The 21,306-nt window shown below is 44.0% G+C and overlaps 1 protein-coding gene across 3 annotated transcripts in view; it reads right to left on the minus strand.

The window, feature by feature from the left end:
* TMEM273 (transmembrane protein 273) overlaps positions 1–19,793 on the minus strand; it is a 37,259-nt gene extending 17,466 nt beyond the window's left edge. For 2 of the 3 annotated variants that reach the window (XM_073353077.2, XM_073353078.2), the window contains exons 1-5: positions 19,656–19,793; positions 15,013–15,066; positions 13,927–14,037; positions 10,971–10,995; positions 518–583 (exon numbers count right to left, since the gene is read on the minus strand). In XM_073353077.2, the coding sequence (XP_073209178.1) occupies positions 518–583; positions 10,971–10,995; positions 13,927–14,037; positions 15,013–15,066; positions 19,656–19,710 (311 nt within the window). In that variant the 5' untranslated portion in view covers positions 19,711–19,793. The remainder of the gene's footprint in view (positions 1–517; positions 584–10,970; positions 10,996–13,926; positions 14,038–15,012; positions 15,067–19,655) is intronic. The other variant, XM_073353080.2, reaches the window with a different exon arrangement.
* Positions 19,794–21,306: the final 1,513 nt, after the last annotated feature.

Genomic DNA, 21,306 nt, shown 5'->3' on the forward strand with positions numbered 1-21,306 from the left:
CCTGTAGGTGGTGCTTTGTCCACCCTTGATATAAACAGAGATGTACATTGCAATAGAGTAAATTATGTATGTTGTAGTGTTATATAGAGAATGGTATGCTTTTTGCTGTTAAATTATCTCTTGCATCTATTTCAAGGGGAATTTTCCTTGGAGCTTTTCCTTGGAGCTTGTTTTTATTTACAGTACTATAAGAAATATGTGGTAGCCAAGGACTTAACCATTCTCAATATGCTAGGTTAGGAGAAACAGGATACTAGGGGATTTGGTGCATTACATGTGCCTAAAATGAACAGACAGTTCATATGCTGCACTCCGTGGTCACAAAAGCACAATCCCTACCATTTGGCCTACTGGAGAAAGAATCTCCATTAGCTGTTAATAGTATAGGGACTATGACACAGAAGTGAGCAGTTCTGATTCCATCCAGTAGTAGGTATATGATACATGCTCAAATTAATTTCACATGCTCATGTGTTAGTCAAAGGAATGGTAAACATGCTGCAAAGCCATAACTCACAAGAGCAAGCTGTATCTCACCAGCCTTACTGGCAACGCCACAGGGCCTAGCAAAGGCAGCAGATACCTTGGAAGAAACGAGATGGAAAAACAGATAACATTCAGAGGCTATTCCTAGTAGCAGAAAAGAAAAGAAAAAAAAAATCCTTGTCGGGCTTGGCAGTTGGGTATGCAGCTGCCAAGCTCCTTCCCTCCTTCCTCAAATGTCCCAATGACTTGTGCATGGCATTTAAAACACGATCTCACACTGAGTGATTTACATTGGTGATTGATACAGTGAGCTGTATGGGAGCGGGGGTCAGTGTATGTGTTGCTCAGGATTCGTTGAGTTAAAAAATTCCTGCTGGCTATTGCAAAGGTTTTAAAATACGTATATTTTCTTTCTGAGTAAATATTCTGTCTCTCTGTCCTTCTCCTTGCCTCTGTCTGTCTCTTTCTTTGTCTCTTTCTGTCAAAATAAATCTGTCTGCCACGTACTGTAATTAACTCAAAATACTGCCAACATTAAATGTGCCCAGACATTTTTATTAATACATTAAACTTGCATGATATTTTAGGCATTATAATTTACCAAGCTTACACCAAGATGGCATTTGAAACTGATGTGAGCTATTAATTTTTTTTTAAATGACACCTAATAATTGTCAGTTGACATCAAAATGACTGTTTCGTTAACTGACAGCATGATGCCTAAAACCTTTTAGGCTTTCAAACTATTAGTAAATATCCCATTGTGTTTACAGGCATCTCATTATGAATTTATTGCTTAAATAATTATATGTACCTGTGTAAATAAAGAGGCAAATGCTGTTAATTACTTCCTAATGAACTGCCAATGTGATTTTGGGCTGCATACACTTTAAGGCATGTGTCTCTCACTGCTTATTTAGTGCTTCTGTACCAGGGATGTGGTGCTTGATTCTGGAAACTATAATACCCAAAAGATGTTGACATATTGTGGGAAACTCAGATAAATTCTACAAAGAAGTTCAAGAGGCTGGAATGATTGACTTCCAGGAGGAGTGGAAGTGAACTAAATACTTTGGCTGGTGTAAATTGGTGTAGATCCCTGGACTTTAATGGAATTATACTGATTTACCCCAGTTCAGAATATGGCCCAGGGAGTGAGAGAAATTATTTTATGTGAGACATAACAAGAAGTAATGGGTTGGAATTAAAAGAAAAATTAGTCTGAACACAGATTTGGGGACGCTTTATCAGCTGGATTAAGCTGTCCTACATCAGTTCTCAACCAGGAGAACACGTACCCCTGGAGGTATGCAGAAGTCTTCCAGGGGGAACTCAACTCACCTAGATCAGTGTTTCTCACCTTGCGGATTGCAGCTCCCAGGAGGTCACAGGACGGGTTTAGGGGGCTCGCAAATGCAGGGCTGGCATTAGGGGATGGCAAGCAGGGCAGTCGCCCAGGGTCCCACATCACTGGGGGCCCTGTGAAGCAATGTTACCTCTAATTTTTCCCATCCACACGCAGATGAATTTTGTTCTGTGCACCATATGTGATGTGTGGCAAGGGTGGGGCCAAGGGGTTCAGAGTGTGGGAGGGGGCTCAGGGCTGGGGCAGAGGGTTGGGGTGCGGAGGATGAGGGCTCCAGCTGGGGTGCTGGCTCTGGGGTGGGGCTGGGGATGAAGTTGTCTGGAGTGCAGGATGCTCTGGGGCTATGGCGGGGAGAGAGGACTCCCCCCAGCCCTCTCTTCCTGCAGCAGCACCTGGGCTGGGGGAAAGAGTCTCTCCCCGCCATAGCAGCTCCAGGGCTGGGGCCGGGGGAGAGGTGCCTCTCCCTGCCACAGTCCTGGGACAGGGGGAAAGGCATCTCTTCCAGCCGCTCCAGGGCTGGGGCCAGGGGAGAGGCGTTTCTCCCCATCATAGCCCTGGAGCTGGGAGGGAGAGGCGTCTCACCCCACCACAGCCCTGGAGCTGGGAGGGAGAGGCGTCTCAGCCAGCGTAGCCCCAGGACTTGGGGGGGAGAGGTTGGGGGAGTTGCCACAGTCCTGCACACCCCAAGCGCCCCCATCATCATCCCCACCTCTCCCCACTACTCCCACCTACCACCTATTCCCCACCTTAACCCACTGCCATCTTCTAGGCCCACCTGTGGCCACACCCCTGAGTACAGTGTGCACGTCTATGCAGCTCTGCAGCTCTGCTAATTACGTGTGCAGCCCAGGTGTGCACCTTAGATGGAATGCAGCCGTGAAGCTAACTTACCTGTTTCAGCCCTGACGCCTGAGGATCAGGCTTCAGACAAGGCTCACAAGTGAAAAACAGGCTCAAGTACTGTATCACACTGAAATGTATGTACAAAATTTATATTCTAAATCGATTTATTTGTATAATTATAGGGTAAAAATGAGAAGGTCAGCACTTTGTCAGTGATAGTGTGCTGTGACACTTGTGTATTTTTATGTCAGATTTTGTAAGCAAGTACTTTCTAAGTGAGGTGAAACTTGGGGTAGACAAGACAAATCGGCCTCCTGAAAGGGGTATAGTCATCTGGAAAGGTTGAAAACCACTGCTTTACACTAACTCCTCCAGCTGGGTGGTCACCAATAACTACATTTCAGAACTATTCACATTACGGGCTGCCTGCTATCCTGTTGCTCTTCGACACAGCCCTGGAACTGTTGGCATGCACAAGCCAGGGCTGTGTGGATATAATGAGTATTAAGACTGGACATATAGAACAAAAAATTATGTTGTATGCAGATGATGTGCTGGTTCTACTCCCTAACCTACAGAGGTCCATACCCAAATTATTAGAATTCATTGAAAGGTTCAGGGGCTTCTCCAGATGGGCGGTGGGTATAATAGGCCAGGGGAGGCAGGGGGGTGAGGAGGTGAGCTATGGGTGGGGAGTCTCGCAGCGGGCACAGGGTTCTGGCGGGGGAGTAAGAAGGTGAGCGGCAGGCAGGCAGGGGGTGGGGAGGGATATGGGAAGAGATGTCGGAGAGGGGCCGAGCAGGACGAGGATGGAGTGCAGGCGGAGCTGGGGACAAAGAGGTGGGACAGGCAGCTAACCTCCCCCAGGGGAAGCTTCACTTGCCACCCATGGATATACAATCAACTCCGTGTTAAGATTAGCTAAATAGGCATACAGGGCCTTGCTTAGTCAGTGAGGTTTCCAATGGCAGCCGATGGCATTAAAATATCTAGAAATCCTAATCCTCAGAGATATAAAGCAAATAACTCAAATCCGTTTAGACCTGATTATCACACAAGTCACCAGTGACCAGAGTAAATGGGAAACTATACTCCTCAGCCTCTGAGGAGAAATAAACATGGTAACATGGACGCATTACCCAGATTAATATATGTTCTCAAGAGTCTCCCACACCAAACACCCCAACCCTATTTTCAGAAAATCAGTGATCTCCTTAAAACTAAAGACCACTTGGAGCTGTGGTCTCCAAACTTTTTTGATCGCGCCCCCCCAGGGGGAAAAAAAAATTGACACAGGCGTGCCGCCGCAGGAAAAAACATGGAAGAGCTGCCGCAGGCATGCCACCGGAGAAAAACCAAGGGAAGAGCTGCTTTGTGGAAGAGCTGCCGCAGGCGCGCTCCTCCTGCCGCCGCAGAACCAAAGGTAGAAGAGCTGCCGCTGGCGTGCCGCTGGCTCGTCTTGCGCACCCCCTGTGGTGCACGCACCCCACTTTGGAGACCACTGGTATGGAGAATGGGGAACACCCACCCGTTTCCTTGAAGAGACTTCAGCTACCAGTTGAACTAGGGCAATTATATTCCCAAATCTGAGGCTGCCCCATCATGCCTTTGTAAGCAGCGCCATGCCATGGGCATACGCTATCACAAATAAAATGCCTACACAGGTGAGCGTCAAGAAGGAGCTGCCCTCCCTTTTACATCACACAGCTATTTTAGGCTCTGGATACTGTAGATACCATAAAGATCTAATCCTCGCCATCCATACAGGCAATCAGTGATGGGCCAACTTTGCATGCCACCCCAAATTCCACCCTTCTTCTCGTGTAGAGTTCCCAGTCTGGTGGAATCCCCTGCTAGAAATTGGGGGGAAGATAAAGTGGAAAACTGGATGGAATGTGGCATGCTATATATATCCCACTTAATAACTGAAGGCTGGATCACACCACTGACCTCTCTACAACCCCAATACAACATGCCAAGTACTGCAATATGGCAACATATTCAGTTCTGTCACCTCAGAATTTGGCCTGGGAAGCACCTGTGCTGTCCGAAGTGCCTGAACTCCTCCAGTTTTGCAGAGAGCTATACTATTTCCCCAGACTGGCAACTATACTGTGTGAAAGCTTAATAACCCATCAAAGAGTTCATATAGTTGCAATGAGGCCAAAATAAACCAAAGAACTGGCAATAGATATCTTACCCCCATAGGGGAATACAGCAATCAGAAAAAGAAATGACCTTGGACCTCTCTTTATGTCTCATTCAACAGAAATATCCTCTTTCTGGGGTATTGGTCACAAAATTACAAAATTAAAGCTGCCCCCAAAGATCTATTTTGGAGGTGTGGGGATGGAGGAGCTACACTTGCATATGTGTTTGGGACGTGCCCAGTTGTTTCAAGCTTCTGGGATGGCATTAAAACCTGAATTAACATGGTCCTAGAGACTTTCCTTGACTTACAGCAGATACCTGCACACTGGGTCGTGCAAAGGGCAAACTCCAGAAAAAATTAACTCACTTTTGGACAGTTTCCTGGCGATTAAAGATCCCTGCAGGCGGTCCGGATAATACGCAGGAGATAGATCCATATGCTCCCTCCCCATCCCCTCTCATATTAGGGTATGTCGGCACCGGAGCCGGAAGATGTCATGTCCACCTCAAGGAGACATACCCGTACTGGCTGTGATTGAGCTAGCATGCTAAAAATAGACATGGAGCAGGAGGGACCAGCTGTCCTGAGCACAGTTCCAGGTGAAACACTAGGCACATGTTCAGAGCAGCTAGTCTCCCCTGCCACTCACACTGCCATGGCTGCACTTGAGCTGTAAATCACACTTGCCAGCTCCAGTGAAAGAGCTCTCATATTATTTGGATGTACTCGAATAAGGAGAAAAGAGATCACTAGTATGGTGCAGCAACCATCTGATACTGGTTTGGTAGCCTCAATCCAGTTGGCAATGGTCATGACAAAACCAGCATCACAACTACTTCCCTCTCTTTGTTTGCAGTCTCACAGCCAGGCCAGGGCCTCAGTGACAGTATTTAACTCTCATATGGCACTTTTCACCTGTAGGTCTCAGAGCACTTTATAAAGAGCAGGGTCACTGTCCGCAATTCCAGCTGAAGGAACTGGACACGCAAGCTAGGTTAGTGACCGACCGCAGATCTGAAACTCCCCATCCCAAAATGCTGGGAAATGTTGTGACCAGACCCTGCTTCCATAATGGGAGGAAACAAAAGCCTAGCTCTCAACAGCCTTGAACTCAGGGACAGTCAGGATGAGAAGCTGAGCTGTGTGACTCTCACCCATTCGGTTTGTAAGTGAACCTGCCTCAGCCTTCCAGCCTGCAGGGAGAAACTCCCGCATCTGTCATGCATATGTGTGTATAGAAAATATTTGATTAAATTTCAGAAAACCCTGATACTTGATTAACTTTTTGAGCTCTACTTGCCCAGAAGTGATTAACATAAACATTCTCCCAATCAGTTCAGAGGCTTTGTCCCATATTCTGGTGGGGTCAGGCTATGTCACTGAATATCTGACATGTGTGCTGCCATCTCCGGTGGCATAGGAAAGGCTGGCTACACTTGTTCCTATCCAGCTAAAGGAACACAGATGCACGTTAACTCTGAATGAACTATGGTTTTCAGTTGAGTTTGGATCTTGACATGAGTGATAGGCTTAAAGCATGCGACCAAAAAGAATGAGATCACAAGAAACAGGCATTGTTTGTGCTAAACTTGTAGTGATCCTGGAAATACCAGTGTTATCTGATTTAAGGTTTGGGTTGAGGTAATAGAAATAAAGAAAATATGGTTAATTGGGCCCAGGTGCAGTAAATAATTGTTTTGTTTAGTTTATTATGAAGAAATGTATAGTTTAGGAGTTAGAAAGGAATATGGCAAAATGAGACGAGAAGGTAGTTAAGGACATTGAAGTCAATGGTAAATGGGACAAAATACAACATGGTTTTACAAAAGGTAGATCGTGCCAAACCAACCTGATCTCCTTTTTTGAGAAAGTAACAGATTTTTTAGACAAAGGAAACGCAGTGGATCTAATTTACCTAGATTTTAGTAAGGCATTTGATACCGTGCCACATGGGGAATTATTAGTTAAATTGGATAAGATGGGGATCAATAGGAAAATTGAAAGGTGGATAAGGAATTGGTTAAAGGGGAGACTACAACGGGTCCTACTGAAAGGTGAACTGTCAGGCTGGAGGGAGGTTACCAGTGGAGTTCCTCAAGGATCGGTTTTGGGACCAATCTTATTTAATCTTTTTATTACTGACCTTGGCACAAAAAGTGGGAGTGTGCTTATAAAGTTTGCGGATGATACAAAGCTGGGAGGTATTGTCAATTTAGAGAAGGATAGGGATACCCTACAGGAGGATCTGGATGACCTTGTAAACTGGAGTAATAGTAATAGGATGAAATTTAATAGTGAGAAGTGTAAGGTCATGCATTTAGGGATTAATAACAAGAATTTTAGTTATAAGCTAGGGACGCATCAATTAGAAGTAACGGAGGAGGAAAAGGACCTTGGAGTATTGGTTGATCATAGGATGACTATGAGCCGCCAATGTGATATGGCTGTGAAAAAAGCTAATGCGGTCCTGGGATGCAACAGGAGAGGGATAAGGAGGTTTTAGTACCGTTATACAAGACACTGGTGAGACCTCACCTGGAATACTGTGTGCAGTTCTGGTCTCCCATGTTTAAGAAGGATGAATTCAAATTGGAACAGGTACAGAGAAGGGCTACTAGGATGATCCAAGGAATGGAAAACTTGTCTTATGAAAGGAGACTCAGGGAGCTTGGCTTGTTTAGCCTAACTAAAAGAAGATTGAGGGGAGATATGATTGCTCTCTATAAATATATCAGAGGGATAAATACCAGAGAGGGAGAGGAATTATTTAAGCTCAGTACCAATGTGGACACAAGAACAAATGGATATAAACTGGCCACTTGAAAATTTAGACTAGAAATTAGTCGAAGGTTTTTAACCATCAGAGGAGTGAAGTTTTGGAATAGCCTTCCGAGGGAAGCAGTGGGGGCAAAAGATCTATCTGGCTTTAAGATTAAACTCGATAAGTTTATGGAGGAGATGGTATGATGGGATAACATGGTTTTGGTAATTAAATATTCATGGTAAATAGGCCCAATGGCCTGTGATGGGCTATTAGATGGGGTGAGATCCGAGTTACCCAGGAAAGAATTTTCTGTAGTATCTGGCTGACGAATCTTGCCCATATGCTCAGGGTTTAGCTGATCGCCATATTTGGGGTCAGGAAGGAATTTTCCTCCAGGGCAGATTGGAAGAGGCCCTGGAGGTTTTTCGCCTTCCTCTGTAGCATGGGGCATGGGTCACTTGCTGGAGAATTCTCTGCTCCTTGAAGTCTTTAAACTACGATTTGAGGACTTCAATAGCACAGATATAGGTGTGAGGTTTTTTTTGTAGGAGTGGTGGGTGAAATTCTGTGCCCTGCGTTGTGCAGGAGGTCAGACTAGATGATCATAATGGTCCCTTCTGACCTAAATATCTATGAATCTATGAGATAAGAAGGAAACCTTGAGAAGAAAGGGGCCCAGCCATGAATCTTGTCTTAACAAAACCAGAGGGCAGGATTCAACCCTAAAACTCCTAACTTTAGCTAAGGTCCAGTAACTGGCAGTGACATCACTTGTGTATAAAACAGCCAGGTTTTCTAGGGGCTCTTTGTCAGAGCTTTTCCTTACCCCTCTGGAGGATGCTGTGATGGGACGGTAGCTCCCAGGCTTGATCCTGTTGTGGGTATTTTGGCCAGTGCTTATAACTGAATTGCTGTGGGGTACAGCATATGGGTGGATAGGCTGAGTCATGGTAATACTTAATAAAATGTTTAGATGCTGAGCACTCTGGCAAGGTACTGAGTGCTGCTGACTCCCGTTCAAAGCAATAGGAGATCAATGCCTCCCAGGACTGGGTCCATAACATTGCACTGAAGCAGCTAAACGCTAAAAAACAACAGTCAGGTCATGCATACCCCAGTCATTGCAGGATTGTTATGGTTGTGGGCTGGATTCAAGCTGTAATTGGTCAGCAGAGAATACCCTTTGTGGAAGGCAACACCTTACTGGCATAAAGCCAGCATAGCCAACTCTGGTGCCAGCCAACCCATCCATCCCTAGAGTAGGGGGCAGTCTAGGGGCTAGTGGAGCTCCACTCTTCTGATTCTACACTGGCATAAGTTACAGCAACTCCTAGGTTGCTCTAGCAGATACTGGGGCTGGGCTGACATCGAATCAGGGAGCCTTAACTGGCTCTGCATAGCAGAGAAGTAATTCTTCTGTTTTCATGGGTTTTTGTCCAGTCCAGTTTTAATTGTCCCTGGCAATGGAGCTTCCACAATTTGCCCTGAGAGCCTATTCTACAGCCTAAAAGTTCTCACACAAAAGAGTGTAGTCTCCTGAGGGCTTTAATACCTTGGTCTCAATTCCGTTTTTGGGTTTGGTGCACGGACGCTGAGTGGTGCTAGTGGCTTGTGATAGACAGGAGGTCAGACTAGATGATCTGGTTGTCCCTTCTGGCCTTTAGTTCTGTGACTCACTCTTAGGAACATAGGAACTGCCGTGCTGGGTCAGACCAAGGGTCCGTCACGACTATTATCCTGCCTCTGACAATGGTTCCACCAAACAAGGACATTCCACTAGAGAAATAGATCACATTATGAAACAGGCCATCAAAATATCTCAAGAGAATCTGCTTCAATGCGGAAATAAAATCTCCTCTGATCACATATCCTAGTTGTCACCTACCCCCCGTCCACACACACACACATTGGAAACCATAGTGGGTATCATTAAAATTTCTTCCCATACTTGATGGGGACCACATCTGGAAATAAATCTTTCCTGAAGCCCATCTTATGGCCTTCCAGTCTTGCCAAGTTCATCATCAAACACAAGCTCCCCATAGACCAGGACACACCAACTCAAGGCAGTACCATACCCTGCCAGTACAAGATGCAAAACCTGCAGACATATCTCCATTGCTGTGATGATCACTACCCTCCACAAAAGTTTTTCAAGATCCATGGGTCCTCCACATGCCTATCACAACATTGATGTACCTCATCCAGTGCACTAAATGCCCTAATAACAACTATGTGGATGAAACCAGATAATCACTATGCTCTCCAGTGAACTCTCACAGAAAAAAATATAAAAGACAAAAACACCCTTATCACCTGTGGGTGATCACTTCTCACAAAGCAATCACTGCATAGCTGACCTCTCAGTTCTCATCCTCAAAGGAAACCTGCCCAACATCTTCACAAGATGAGCCTGGGAGCTTCAATTCATAACTCTGCTGGACACTCAAAACTGTGGACTTAGCAGAGTTTTATGGCTCATTACAACAATTTGTAACACATCCTGCTGCCTGCTAGCCCTTAATTGCTCACTTCATTATAAGTGGTCTCCTCCAACATGTGTGAACCCCTTCTGTTTAGCAAGCTGTCCCACCTTGTATTTTGCTGTGAAATTCAGGTTACCTTCTTCAGACCTGAGGAAGAGCTCTGTGAAGCTCGAAAGCTTGTCTCTTCCACCAACAGAAGTTGGTCCAATAAAAGATATTACCTCACCTACCTTGTCTCTCTCAATTGTTTCCATAGCAGTCAGGCACCCCAACCTGCTCAGGCACTTATGTAATTCCCACTGGGCATCTATCTGCATCTTTAGGTGGCTAAATGGAGCTGGTCAGAAAATGTTCTGTGGTAGAATGAAGTTCCATTAAAATAAAAGTGATTCACAAAATGGTGTCAATTTCCCTGAAATTTTGTTTTGGAGAAAAAAAGGCAGGAGGGGTCCCATTTCAACATTTTCAAATCAAAATATTTTAATTTTTCCTTTCAAAAGTTTGGTTTGAATTTTTGTATTTTGTGTTATATTATATATTATAATATCATAGGAAAAATTCATTTAGATTCTGATTTTATATATATATATATATATAGGCAGAATTTTGAAATTTTGGGATTTTGTTCCTAATCGGACTGAAAATAAATTTTTTAATTCTCATCTAAATGGAATTTCCATTCTCTGCCCAACTCTACTAAATGCCTTTGGAAATCTCACCCTTAGTGACTTACATGCAGGTTTGTATCCTTTATATATTTCTATCTAAAGCATTGTCAGTGTTAGCAGTAATACATGTAGGGGGAGGGGAATTTGAACTTTACATTTCTCATGCCAAAGCACCATAGAAACTGCTGACAGCAATGACCCTTACCTTTTATCCACTCTGTTGTCTGAATCTGAAGAGAGAACAGTAAGAAAAGGTGGTTATGTGAGATACCAGGGATAGAAATGCAAAGCTGATCGGCCTGTTCGGATACCATGGTGATGGGGCCATGAGAACCCAGGTAGTGTAGCTAAGGAGGGAGATCTACCAAATCTTACAGAGGCAAACTCATTGACATTAAAGGGACTGTTGTCTCACAATGGATAGCAGGATCAAGCCCAATATAAAATGTAATATATTATATTATAATATTCCAAATTCTTTCTGAACCCTTTAATTTGGAACATTTGATATTCAGCTTTTTCAAAACTGCACAGTAGCTAATACCACAGCTGGTTTTGGTTCATTTATCAGCCCCAAATGTAGTGAAAAACAATTCTGAGAACAGATAAATGATGATGAGGGAATTAGGAGGAATGGACATGATTTTTTTAGACCTGTTATATAGTGGCAATAAGAGAAATTTAGGCCTCCCCTCTTAACAGCTAATCTTCAGTGTCTATACAGCATAAAGTGGGATGCCTAAGTTTTCCTTTAAATACCCACATTTACACAAAACAGCATAGAATCAAATTACCTACCTTAGAAGAAAGGGGTGAGGCAACCCTAGCAGGATCTGACCCTGTGGTTTCAGACAGTCTGTTGCCACACTGAAGGTGAGGCCACTAAACCAGTGATTTTCAACCTGTGGTTCACGGACCCCTGGGGGTCCTGCAGACTATGTCTAAGGAGTCTGCAAAAGGTTGTCATTACCATACAACTGTGGTCTTCAACCTGTCAGGGGGGCAGGGGGGTCTGCAGACTGTGTCTAAGATTTCCAAAGGATCTGCACCATCATTCAAAATGTTTTAGGGGTCCGCAAATGATAAAGGTTGAAAACCACTTGCATTAAGCCATCCCCACTACTGAGCTAGGTGGTGGGGCTGGTGTTGCAGCTACTTGTCCTGCAGTGCTATTGACCTAACAGGTTTAGGTGGTTACCATGTTGGCAAAGCCTTTACTTCTGTTGATTGCATGAAGATTACCACAATGTTCCAACCACAGAAGCAAATGTTTTAAAATGCAGAATACGGATGACAAAGCAAATACCTAGCCATGCTCTCATTCTTTCTCTCTGTGAACATTCCAATGTCTTTCACAATATTTTCCTCTTTAATACGTGGCATGGTTTTCATGGCACAATCTGGCTACGTGCTTAAAATTTCCCTTCATCTAAACAGCGGCTAGATTAGCATCAGTTCCCTGCATGACATGTGCTTCACCTGCTATTGGGCATGTAAATGTCCAAGTGGAATTCATCACAGAAATGTTGTTAAAGACAATACCTGCTTGGGTCCTAGGTCCCACAATAATTACATTTCCCTCAAGTTTTGGGGGGGCTTTCTTTTATCTGTTTTCCATGGTCATGTTACATGAAATTGCATCATGACTCCATTTTGTACTATAATGCAATTCAAGATGCCTTTTTTTTTTAATAGAAGGTGGCTTGAGAAAGGTATTAAAAATCAGTATTTTGTCATTCAAGACAACACAAGTTTTCAGGCTATGAGGCTGAGAAGGTTTTTTCCAAGGATTCCCTCAGCACTGGGGTGTCTGGATCTGGGGTACTGGTTGAGGCCCAGCTCTGCAGTGCTTGGGACACAAGACCTCCAAGAAAAACCGAGGATACTGGATGAGGGGTTGCTGGTGATTCGGCAGGCAATATGTCCCCCTCTAACCCATGCTCTGGCTATTGGAGGTGCTGACAAGTACAACTGAGCTCCTGAGATCTTGTACTTCTTAAAAATCCTATGGGTCTTTTTGCAAGAGTGGGGCTGTTAAAACTGGTGTTCTGGAAAAATTTCAATCTGGGTAAGTATTTTTTGCGGCCTCATCTCTCATTATAGTTGCAGCAGGGTTTGGTATTCCTCTTTATTCCTTGCTCTCAACTGCTGTGGAGTGTTGCTATGTGCTGTTATCATGTCCTGCACCAGAGCTGATTGCATTTCCATGGTGGGAGAAATTATCCCTTTCTTTACTCTGTGTTTTAGTTCATAAAGCATTTTGGAATCTTGGTTGAGAGGTTCTCTGTGCAGAGGATGTATGCCAATGAGCCAAAGTCTGCACTCAGGGAAGTCAAAGGGTCAAAATCTCCCCACAGGGAAGTGAGTGGGGCAAATTATGCTCTCTTTTAAACTGCTATATATTCACATGAAAGGAGGCAGTTTCAGCTCAGTTTCACTTTAAATTGCAGGTTTGAACTCAACACTCTATGTGGCCTGTGAAGTCATGTGGTCTGAAACCAAAGGAGGTGTGGGTTCCAAGAGCTATGAAGTGAGACCACTGAGCTTTTCTCTGCCCTAAATACTGCAGCCAGTAAAAGCATACATTCCTGCAGTAACTGGCATCCCAGAGAACCCAACAGCATCTTACAAGCCAAGCTCCTGTTCCTGCTCTCTTTAGACGCCAGTGAGAGTTTTGCCAGGCATATACCTTGATGGAAGTTACAGGAATCAGACAGTACCCTCTGAGGAGGAAGGCTGGAACCAGTACAGTGGGGGAAGTGGAAATTCTGGTCAGGATGCTTGTGCAGGCACCTACTCAGAGCTAACGTGCCATGGGATCTTTAACGTACATGCAGAGTAGATAGGACCCTTTTTAAAAAGGTCTCCTCCAAAAGATGCTTACACAGTATAGAATGCAATTTATTTCCTTTGGAAAGCTGAGTTGACCATGTCAGGATTCAAACATGGGGATCTATGGATGCCAGGGATTTCAAATCTGAAATTTGCACCCCTTTTCAAACACAATTCCCTTTGCAGCTCCACCCAGCAGATACTCTGCTCTTACTACACACAGATCTACTCTGACCAAGGGAGCAGAGTAATGGAGTTTAGATTTGTTCTGTTGATGGGTGAGAAGAATTTCTGTCGAAAGTCAGAAAGCAAGAGTATGTTTCTCTTACCTACAAAGTCACTGTCAGTCAATTGCCTTTTGATCATGCAGATCTTTAGTGCTAAAAACCCAATTGCTAGGAAGGCTCCCAGGGTAACTCCTATGATAACATACTTGGGGTCTGCAAGGAGAAATGAAAATAAATCACTGAATACACATTATTAAATAATAAAATATTTGGTGTTTTGGGGGGTGGGGCTATAGGACAAAGATTCCAAAATTAACCTGAGCCTTATTCTTGGCAAATGGCGGCCACATTAGTTGTCCCACTTTAGAATAAGTTGAATGTGTGGGGCTAGCTAGTGACCCTCCTCAGCCGCACACCTGCAGTGCTAATTCACATCTCCCACAGTAGAACTGTGCTCATTGGAACTGGTGACTGGGGGACCCATGGCAGGTTTCTGAACTTTGTGAATCAGTGAGTAAATGAACAACCTTCAGTAAGACATGGGGTCAGTAGGAGAACCTGTGTGGGCTAGAGACGAGGCTGGTGGCTTGTATTTCAGGAGACAAGGGTGCTGTTCCTGATTCTGCCATTGGCATCCCATGTGACCTTGTCTATTTGGATTGTAAGGTCTTTGGGGCAGGGACTATCTGTAACTGTGTATTTTGTACAGCACATAACATAATGGGGTACCACACTGATTGCTATGTTAATATTAATAGTAATTTTAAAAGCCAGGCTACGGCATTGCTATGCGTAATGTCTTTATATTCGCAATTGTATTTCAGTTTTAATTATAATAATACTTCCTGGGATACTAGTAAGTGGCTATGTAAAAGTCAGGAAGGCTTGGAGCCATGAGCCCCCAACTCAACAACTCTGCTGTTTTAATTTTTGCAGAAGAGAGAGAGTAGCGTTTTTAGATATGACTTACGAAGCACGTGATGGCTCTACTCTGTTAAAAAAGCAGGTTCGCAGACCGTATACTGCCCCTGCTCCAAGCCTTTGGGGTTCCGGTCTGCATTCCCGTTTCATGATCTCATGAAAATACAAAGTCTAAAATCCTTTAAATACAGCTGTTGCTGTGACTGCACTTTCTTAGTTCCTGGCTCCTACCCCTGTACAGAAGGTAACAGTCTGAGATGGACTCACCTATTTCCTCCTCCTCGGATGTTCCAGAGGCAGAGACCTTTGCACTCCAGAAATCTGAAATAAAAGTGATATATAGGAGAATGTATTGTATCCTGCTAGTGACTGTACTTGCCTGATAAATAGAGCTGGAAGGCATCATGCTAGGATACAACATATGATCAATTAATAGCTGTACATAGGGCTTATAAATGGATCTAAGTCCTTGTAAAGCAGAGATGCATCATCAGAATGATATTTAATGGGGACATTCCTGAGGAACTGGCATCAGCCTTTCCATTCTACAAGTCTGTAGGCTGCATGCCTGGGAGACAAGTCTGAAATGTCATCATTCCCACTGGAAACAAGCGAGAGATTCCAAATCTGATGACTCTATTAAAACATCTTGGGAAAGGCAGATCCACCCATGGCAAACCTCCCCAGTAAAAACATCTGCTCCGGTCCTGCCTAAACCACGAGTCCAGCCTTCAGCATGAGATTGCTGACAGAGGGGGTCTCCTCGGGGATGTTGTCTCACAAGGGAAAATGTGATGGTGTGAGAGGGAACTTTCCAGAACCCTCAGCCCCAACCTCCCACTTCATCATAGGGCCACTTGCCAAGCTCCATCCTTTCCCACAAAACCGTGTGCGGCCTACATTCTGAGCTATCAGCTTCTGCAAAACAGAAAATACTGTTTTTCATGGACAATTTCAAGCTGGGGGGGGGGGGCAGGAATTAACATTTCCCACTAAAAAAATGTTAACAATTTCCCCCTGCCCCTCCAGATTTTGGTCTTTCACTGAAAATCTCTAATGAAATGAAAATTTTCAGCAAAAATTTTGTTTTAGGAAAATAGGCCATTTTTGCTAGAACATTTCCGACTAGCTCTGCTCAGAATGACAGCAGTGGCACCTGATGGCATTAGGCACACAGACACCGAGATGGGATTTTTATGCAGATTTTAAAAAGTTCACGTAAGGAATCATTCCTCCTCGGTGTGTTTCGTGAAGGGTGCAAGCTCTTGTCTCCTTTACCAAGATGCTAATAACAGAGAAAGGGCTCCAGACCTGGAGGCCTGGATTAATCTCAGTGATTGACAATGGATTTATGTTGGAACAAATCTAGCCTGCATATTAAGGCTTCAGAAAATCTTGAGATTGGCTTGAAAAATCATGAGATTTTAAGCCATATAAATGTCCAGATGCTTTTTGAGCCCTCAGTGTTCACATTTTAAAACTTAACTCTGCAATCAGGAGGGCTGTAAACTTACTTTTAAAAAATGATTTGTTTTCCTATTGTAGTCACATGACTCCAGGAGCTGAGGCTTCATGAAAAACAGCTATGATAAACCCGCAAAAGTGGACAACACTGCATGACCAGTGTCCTGGTTACAAAAGAGGAAATTAAAATGATGTTGAAAGGCTCTAAGGGAGGAAAGGGTGTGGAACACTTAGGTTTTAATTTAGAAACCAAAGAACTAACTTAATTCACTTTGCTTCAGCATGTGAACTTCTTTCATTATAAATGTAAAAAAAGCCTTCCTTCTACCCATCCCCTTAATTATTCTTTCTGCTCATATGAAGAATGTTTTAAATTCAAACATAATAAAAGTAATATTGTATTACTTTTATTATCCTAATGATCATAATACAGAGACCTTCATGACTGCTTTCTAATGGAATTAAACTGGTGGTGGATTATGTGTTTTATGGCAGGAATCATATTTTACATGGACTATTTCATGTAGGTCAGTTTAATACATAGAGATTTAATTATTAGTTTCTTTTTAAAAAGGGAAGGACGGAGGCCTCTGGAAGCCCATAGGAATTGGGATGATGCTTTCAATTCATACGCTTCAATATGGATTTGATTTAATAATAGCTAGTGGGTGCAGTTTAAATACCATTTGCTTCTGAATTTAACTTCACTTATATGTAAAACAATCGGGTTGTTTTCTTCCACGTGACAAGAGCTGTGTCATGGAGACCACACCTGAAACCATGCATTGCTCGCATGTTTGTTGCAACCCACAAAATCAGCTTGGTTTGTTGAAATGTTTGCAACTTCTCAGCAGAAAGGAAGGGAATAGCTTTGAATACCCCCCAAATTCTGGAGAAGTCCAGATCCAGCTTTACGACTGGCCGCCATCTCTATAATGTGCCAAACATAATTCCCAGATCTGAATCCCCCATAATTTTGGAAATAGTTAGATCTTGATCATAACTTTGCAACTTTACAGAACTATCTCTGGTTTTGAGCGACCACTGGACCATTTTCAAGCAAACCTGGGCCAACTGATGGTCCTTCGTCCTGTTCCCTTCACTACCAAACTCACGTGCAATATGCAATTTGCACAATAATGCAAATATATTTGTATTGTGGTGGTACCCAGAAGCCCGTCATGGATCAGGATTCCCTTGTGTTTGGAAAACACAGAACAAACACAGAACAGGAAGATAGTCCCTGTCCCAAAGAGCTCACAATCTGTCTTATGAGGGTTTAACTCAGCAGCTTTAACTGAGTGTTGCTCTGAGTTCTTGTTTGAACCTGAAATCCAGCCTGACATTCGTGTGAATCCACCCAGTTTCAAAGAAAAGGAAAAGGTTTGACTGTGTCATGAGCACAAAGAGTGAGACCTGCATTTCCAGTCTAGATGGATTGCATTTTAGATTAAAGAAAACAACAAACAAACAAAGAACAAATGCAATGTCTCCATGAGCAGCACCAGAGCATCTCTCAGTCTGAAAGGACCTCCACTGTGAATGCTCTCCCCACCCCAGCAGACCTTAAATATAAAGGGGCAGAATACAGAGAATAGAATCATAACTAAATGACCCACACTGTGAACTGCTGCAATGTGAAATGGACCCTTGTGCACAACTCTGCTGGTGAATTTCACTGTGTAGGTGTGTCCATGGGCCAAGGTGCAGAGAAAACCAGGGCTCTGTGGTGCACTGTGATGTGCGGACTGGTGTGGAGGAAACATCAATTGCTCACCCCTCACATCTCACTGCTGAACAATAACGTGAAAAATAAACCATGTCAAATGTTCCCATGTCATCACCTGGCTGTGAATTGTATCAATACGATGCCTCACCTCTCATGGCGATCAGCACTTTCTCCAGCCTCTTTTCATCTTCTAGTCCCTTGAGACCTTTTGCCTCTTTACTTTTTCAGATCTCTCCCTCCCTCCCATTCTTCACAGCATTCCAGCAATCAACAAATGGCCTTGTGGCATCTCAGTAGCCACCACTGGCATGTGGTCAGTGCTGTTAGTGCTGGGGAAAGCAAGTGGGTAGAGGGAGAGAGAGGCAGAGTCCTGGAATATTGAGAGGTGGAGTGGGGGGAAAGGCAGATAGCAAACCTTGAGTGGGCAGACAACTCTGGAGACAAATATAGACTACCCATGGACATGAAGGGGAGAGAGAAATCCAGGGAGGATGGAAATCATTCCTGAGCTATTAGAAAAAGGAAAATATTTGGGCTAGGTACTATGGCATTTGCACACCAAGAATACAACAGTTAGACTAATGGGTTGGTTCATGAGTCAGGCACTGTTGATGTCCAGGCAAACTGAGTCCTTCCTTCTTCATCACTATGGGCCATATGTTAACACCCACCCAGAGACAGGAATCTGGGCCCCTCCCTAGCTTTATCTGCAGTGGAGAGATGTGGCATTGGCTACAGCAGTACGAGTAAAACACACACACCCTGTTAACGCCCCTTGCCTCTCCGCCAAAGGATTTACAGCTCTGTATGGTGCCACTGCAATGGAGCAAGTCTCAGTGCAGTTGCATCCACAGTGCAGTTGAACTAGAATGACCTGTGTGCACATGTGGGACTGCAGCAAGCTGCACTGGGGTAACTCTTTGAGGCTGTATGAGGCTAATGAGTTTCCTGTGATTACTCCCATTGAGAAGGAAGGCTGGGGAGTGTCCCCCAGTAGCAGCAGATGACTCCCCAATCCCATAAATCAAAAGAAACGAGGCTAATCTGCATATTGGCTGGATGTTTTGCATGAGCTGCAGGCTCTGCTCTGCCCCTTCTTAATAGGGCTCTTCCTGACACGTCCCCTCAATGTGCCTCAGTGTCCCCATGTGTAAAATGGGGCTGGATAATCCTAACCCATCTCATGGGAGGGCTGTTGTGAAAGCAAATGTGCCAGATGCTGGCAGGTGCTCTGAGAACACCCAGAAAACTTTATGTTCTGCATGTCCAGAGTGGCATGTGAATTGCTAAGCAAGGTGTATGGAGAGGTTAGAAAGGGGCTTGCACACAGAATGCACATAGACTATTGCTTTTTATTTACCCTGTAAGTGAAATCCCTAGGGGAACGCTCTGCAGCCATCAGCTCTCTCACCAGCAAAGAAGCAGGTATGTAACTGAACTGTGCCTTTTGTTTTGTCATGTCCGATCCCTCATATATCTGCTGCACTCCAGCTATGAAACTCTGTCTAGAAAGCTCCGCAAAATAACACCACCCCGTCTATAAATATTCCCTTTTCACTTTGCAGAGAAATAAACTTTAAAACCCAGCATGCACATAATCCATCTGAGAAATAAACAGCACCAGCACGATCAAGAGATAAACAGTATAGCACCACCCCAGAGCTTAAATATTTAGCCTGTGGAAAGAGACAAAAAGGAAATACATTGGATCACTTACATAAGAGAAGCAGAAACATAGTTAGGACAGGAATCCAGCTTGTCAGGAAGATCATTGTATCGTTCAGTGACACAAAAGTATCACCTAAGCTTGCTGGATTTCTTTCTTTTGCAGTGTGGAAAAACAACCACCAACTCAGGTCACGTGTTTGTGATAGGAAACAGCAGCCACATCCTGAGTATCTGTGCGTTTGCAGATATATCGGTTCCCTTTTTTGGATTTAAGTTCAAGGTAGCAAACATGTCCCTGCTTGAAAGGGTGGCATGGAAATGGTGGATTGCAAACAGACTCAGGCCAATACAGACCTCTTGCTTATTTAGCATAACCTGACCTAGCAACAAGTTTCTTCCAGCAGCAATGACTGAACTGCAAACACTATCAGTAGTGCATCCGATGAAGTGAGCTATAGCTCACGAAAGCTTATGCTCAAATAAGCTAGTCTCTAGTTAGTCTCTAGGGTGCCACAAGTACTCCTTTTCTAGTAGTGAAATGGTCTTTGCAATAGTCCTTTAAATCTACAGGGGTGTGACTTTGTCATGTGGGGTTGCCCTGGTTCAGATTTAATAATAACCATCTACCAGAAACCCCCTGAACGCTGCCAAATATTTGGAGCTCAACTTTAACTATTTCATATATTCTTTAAAGAGACAAGTCTGAGCCACTAGATCTACATCCAGATCCCAACCACTCCCAGTGTCTGGATGTGGGTTTTGTTTTGGCCCCTTGGTGAGGGGTACTGGCCTTTCAGGACTCTGGGGAAACCTTGTATGAGCTGACAAAACATCAATCCAAGCCAGTGCCTGGAAAGGAAACCCACAGTGCCCGTGTCTATTAACAAGAAGCATAGAATCATAGGACAGGAAAGGACCTTGAGAGGTCATCTAGTCCAGTCCCCAGCACTCAGGGCAGGACTAAGTATTATCTAGACCATCCCTAACAGGTCTAACATACTCTTAAAAATTTCCAGTGAAGGAGATTCCACAAGCTCCCTAGGCAGTTGGTTCCAGTGCTTAACGACCCGGCCAGTTAGGAAGTTTTTCCTAATGTCCAACCTAAACCTCCCCTGCTGGAATTTAAGTCCATTGCTGCTTGTTCTATCCTCAGTGGTTAATGAGAACAAGCTATCTCCCTCCTCTTAGTAACAACCTTTATGTACTTGAATAAAACATGCTGACTTGGGGTGAAGACAGGACACAGAGAACAAACTGGCAGATTCATGGATTCAACAGATTCATGGCTTCAACAGATTCATGGCTTCAAAGGCCAGAAGGGATGACTGTGATAAACTAGTCTCATCTCCTGTATAGCACAGGCCAGAGACCTTCCCCAAAGTATTCCTGTTTGAACTAGAGCATCTCTAGAAGGGAAGGTTTCAGAGTAGCAGCTGTGTTAGTCTGTAGTCGCAAAAAGAAAAGGAGTACTTGTGGCACCTTAGAGCCTAACAAATTTATTTGAGCTTAAGCTTTCGTGAGCTACATGCATCCGATGAAGTGAACTGTAGCTCATGAAAGCTTATGCTCAAATAAATTTGTTAGTCTCTAAGGTGCCACAAAGAACTCCTGTTCTTTTTTCTGGAAGGGAACTTTCTCTAGGGGTTGGACTGCCTTTTAAAAAAAAATTGCTGTAGTGTGATGGAAAACCTTGGCCTGGG

Source organism: Lepidochelys kempii, chromosome 7, assembly GCF_965140285.1.
Source record: "Lepidochelys kempii isolate rLepKem1 chromosome 7, rLepKem1.hap1, whole genome shotgun sequence".
Lineage (NCBI taxonomy): Eukaryota > Metazoa > Chordata > Testudines > Cheloniidae > Lepidochelys > Lepidochelys kempii.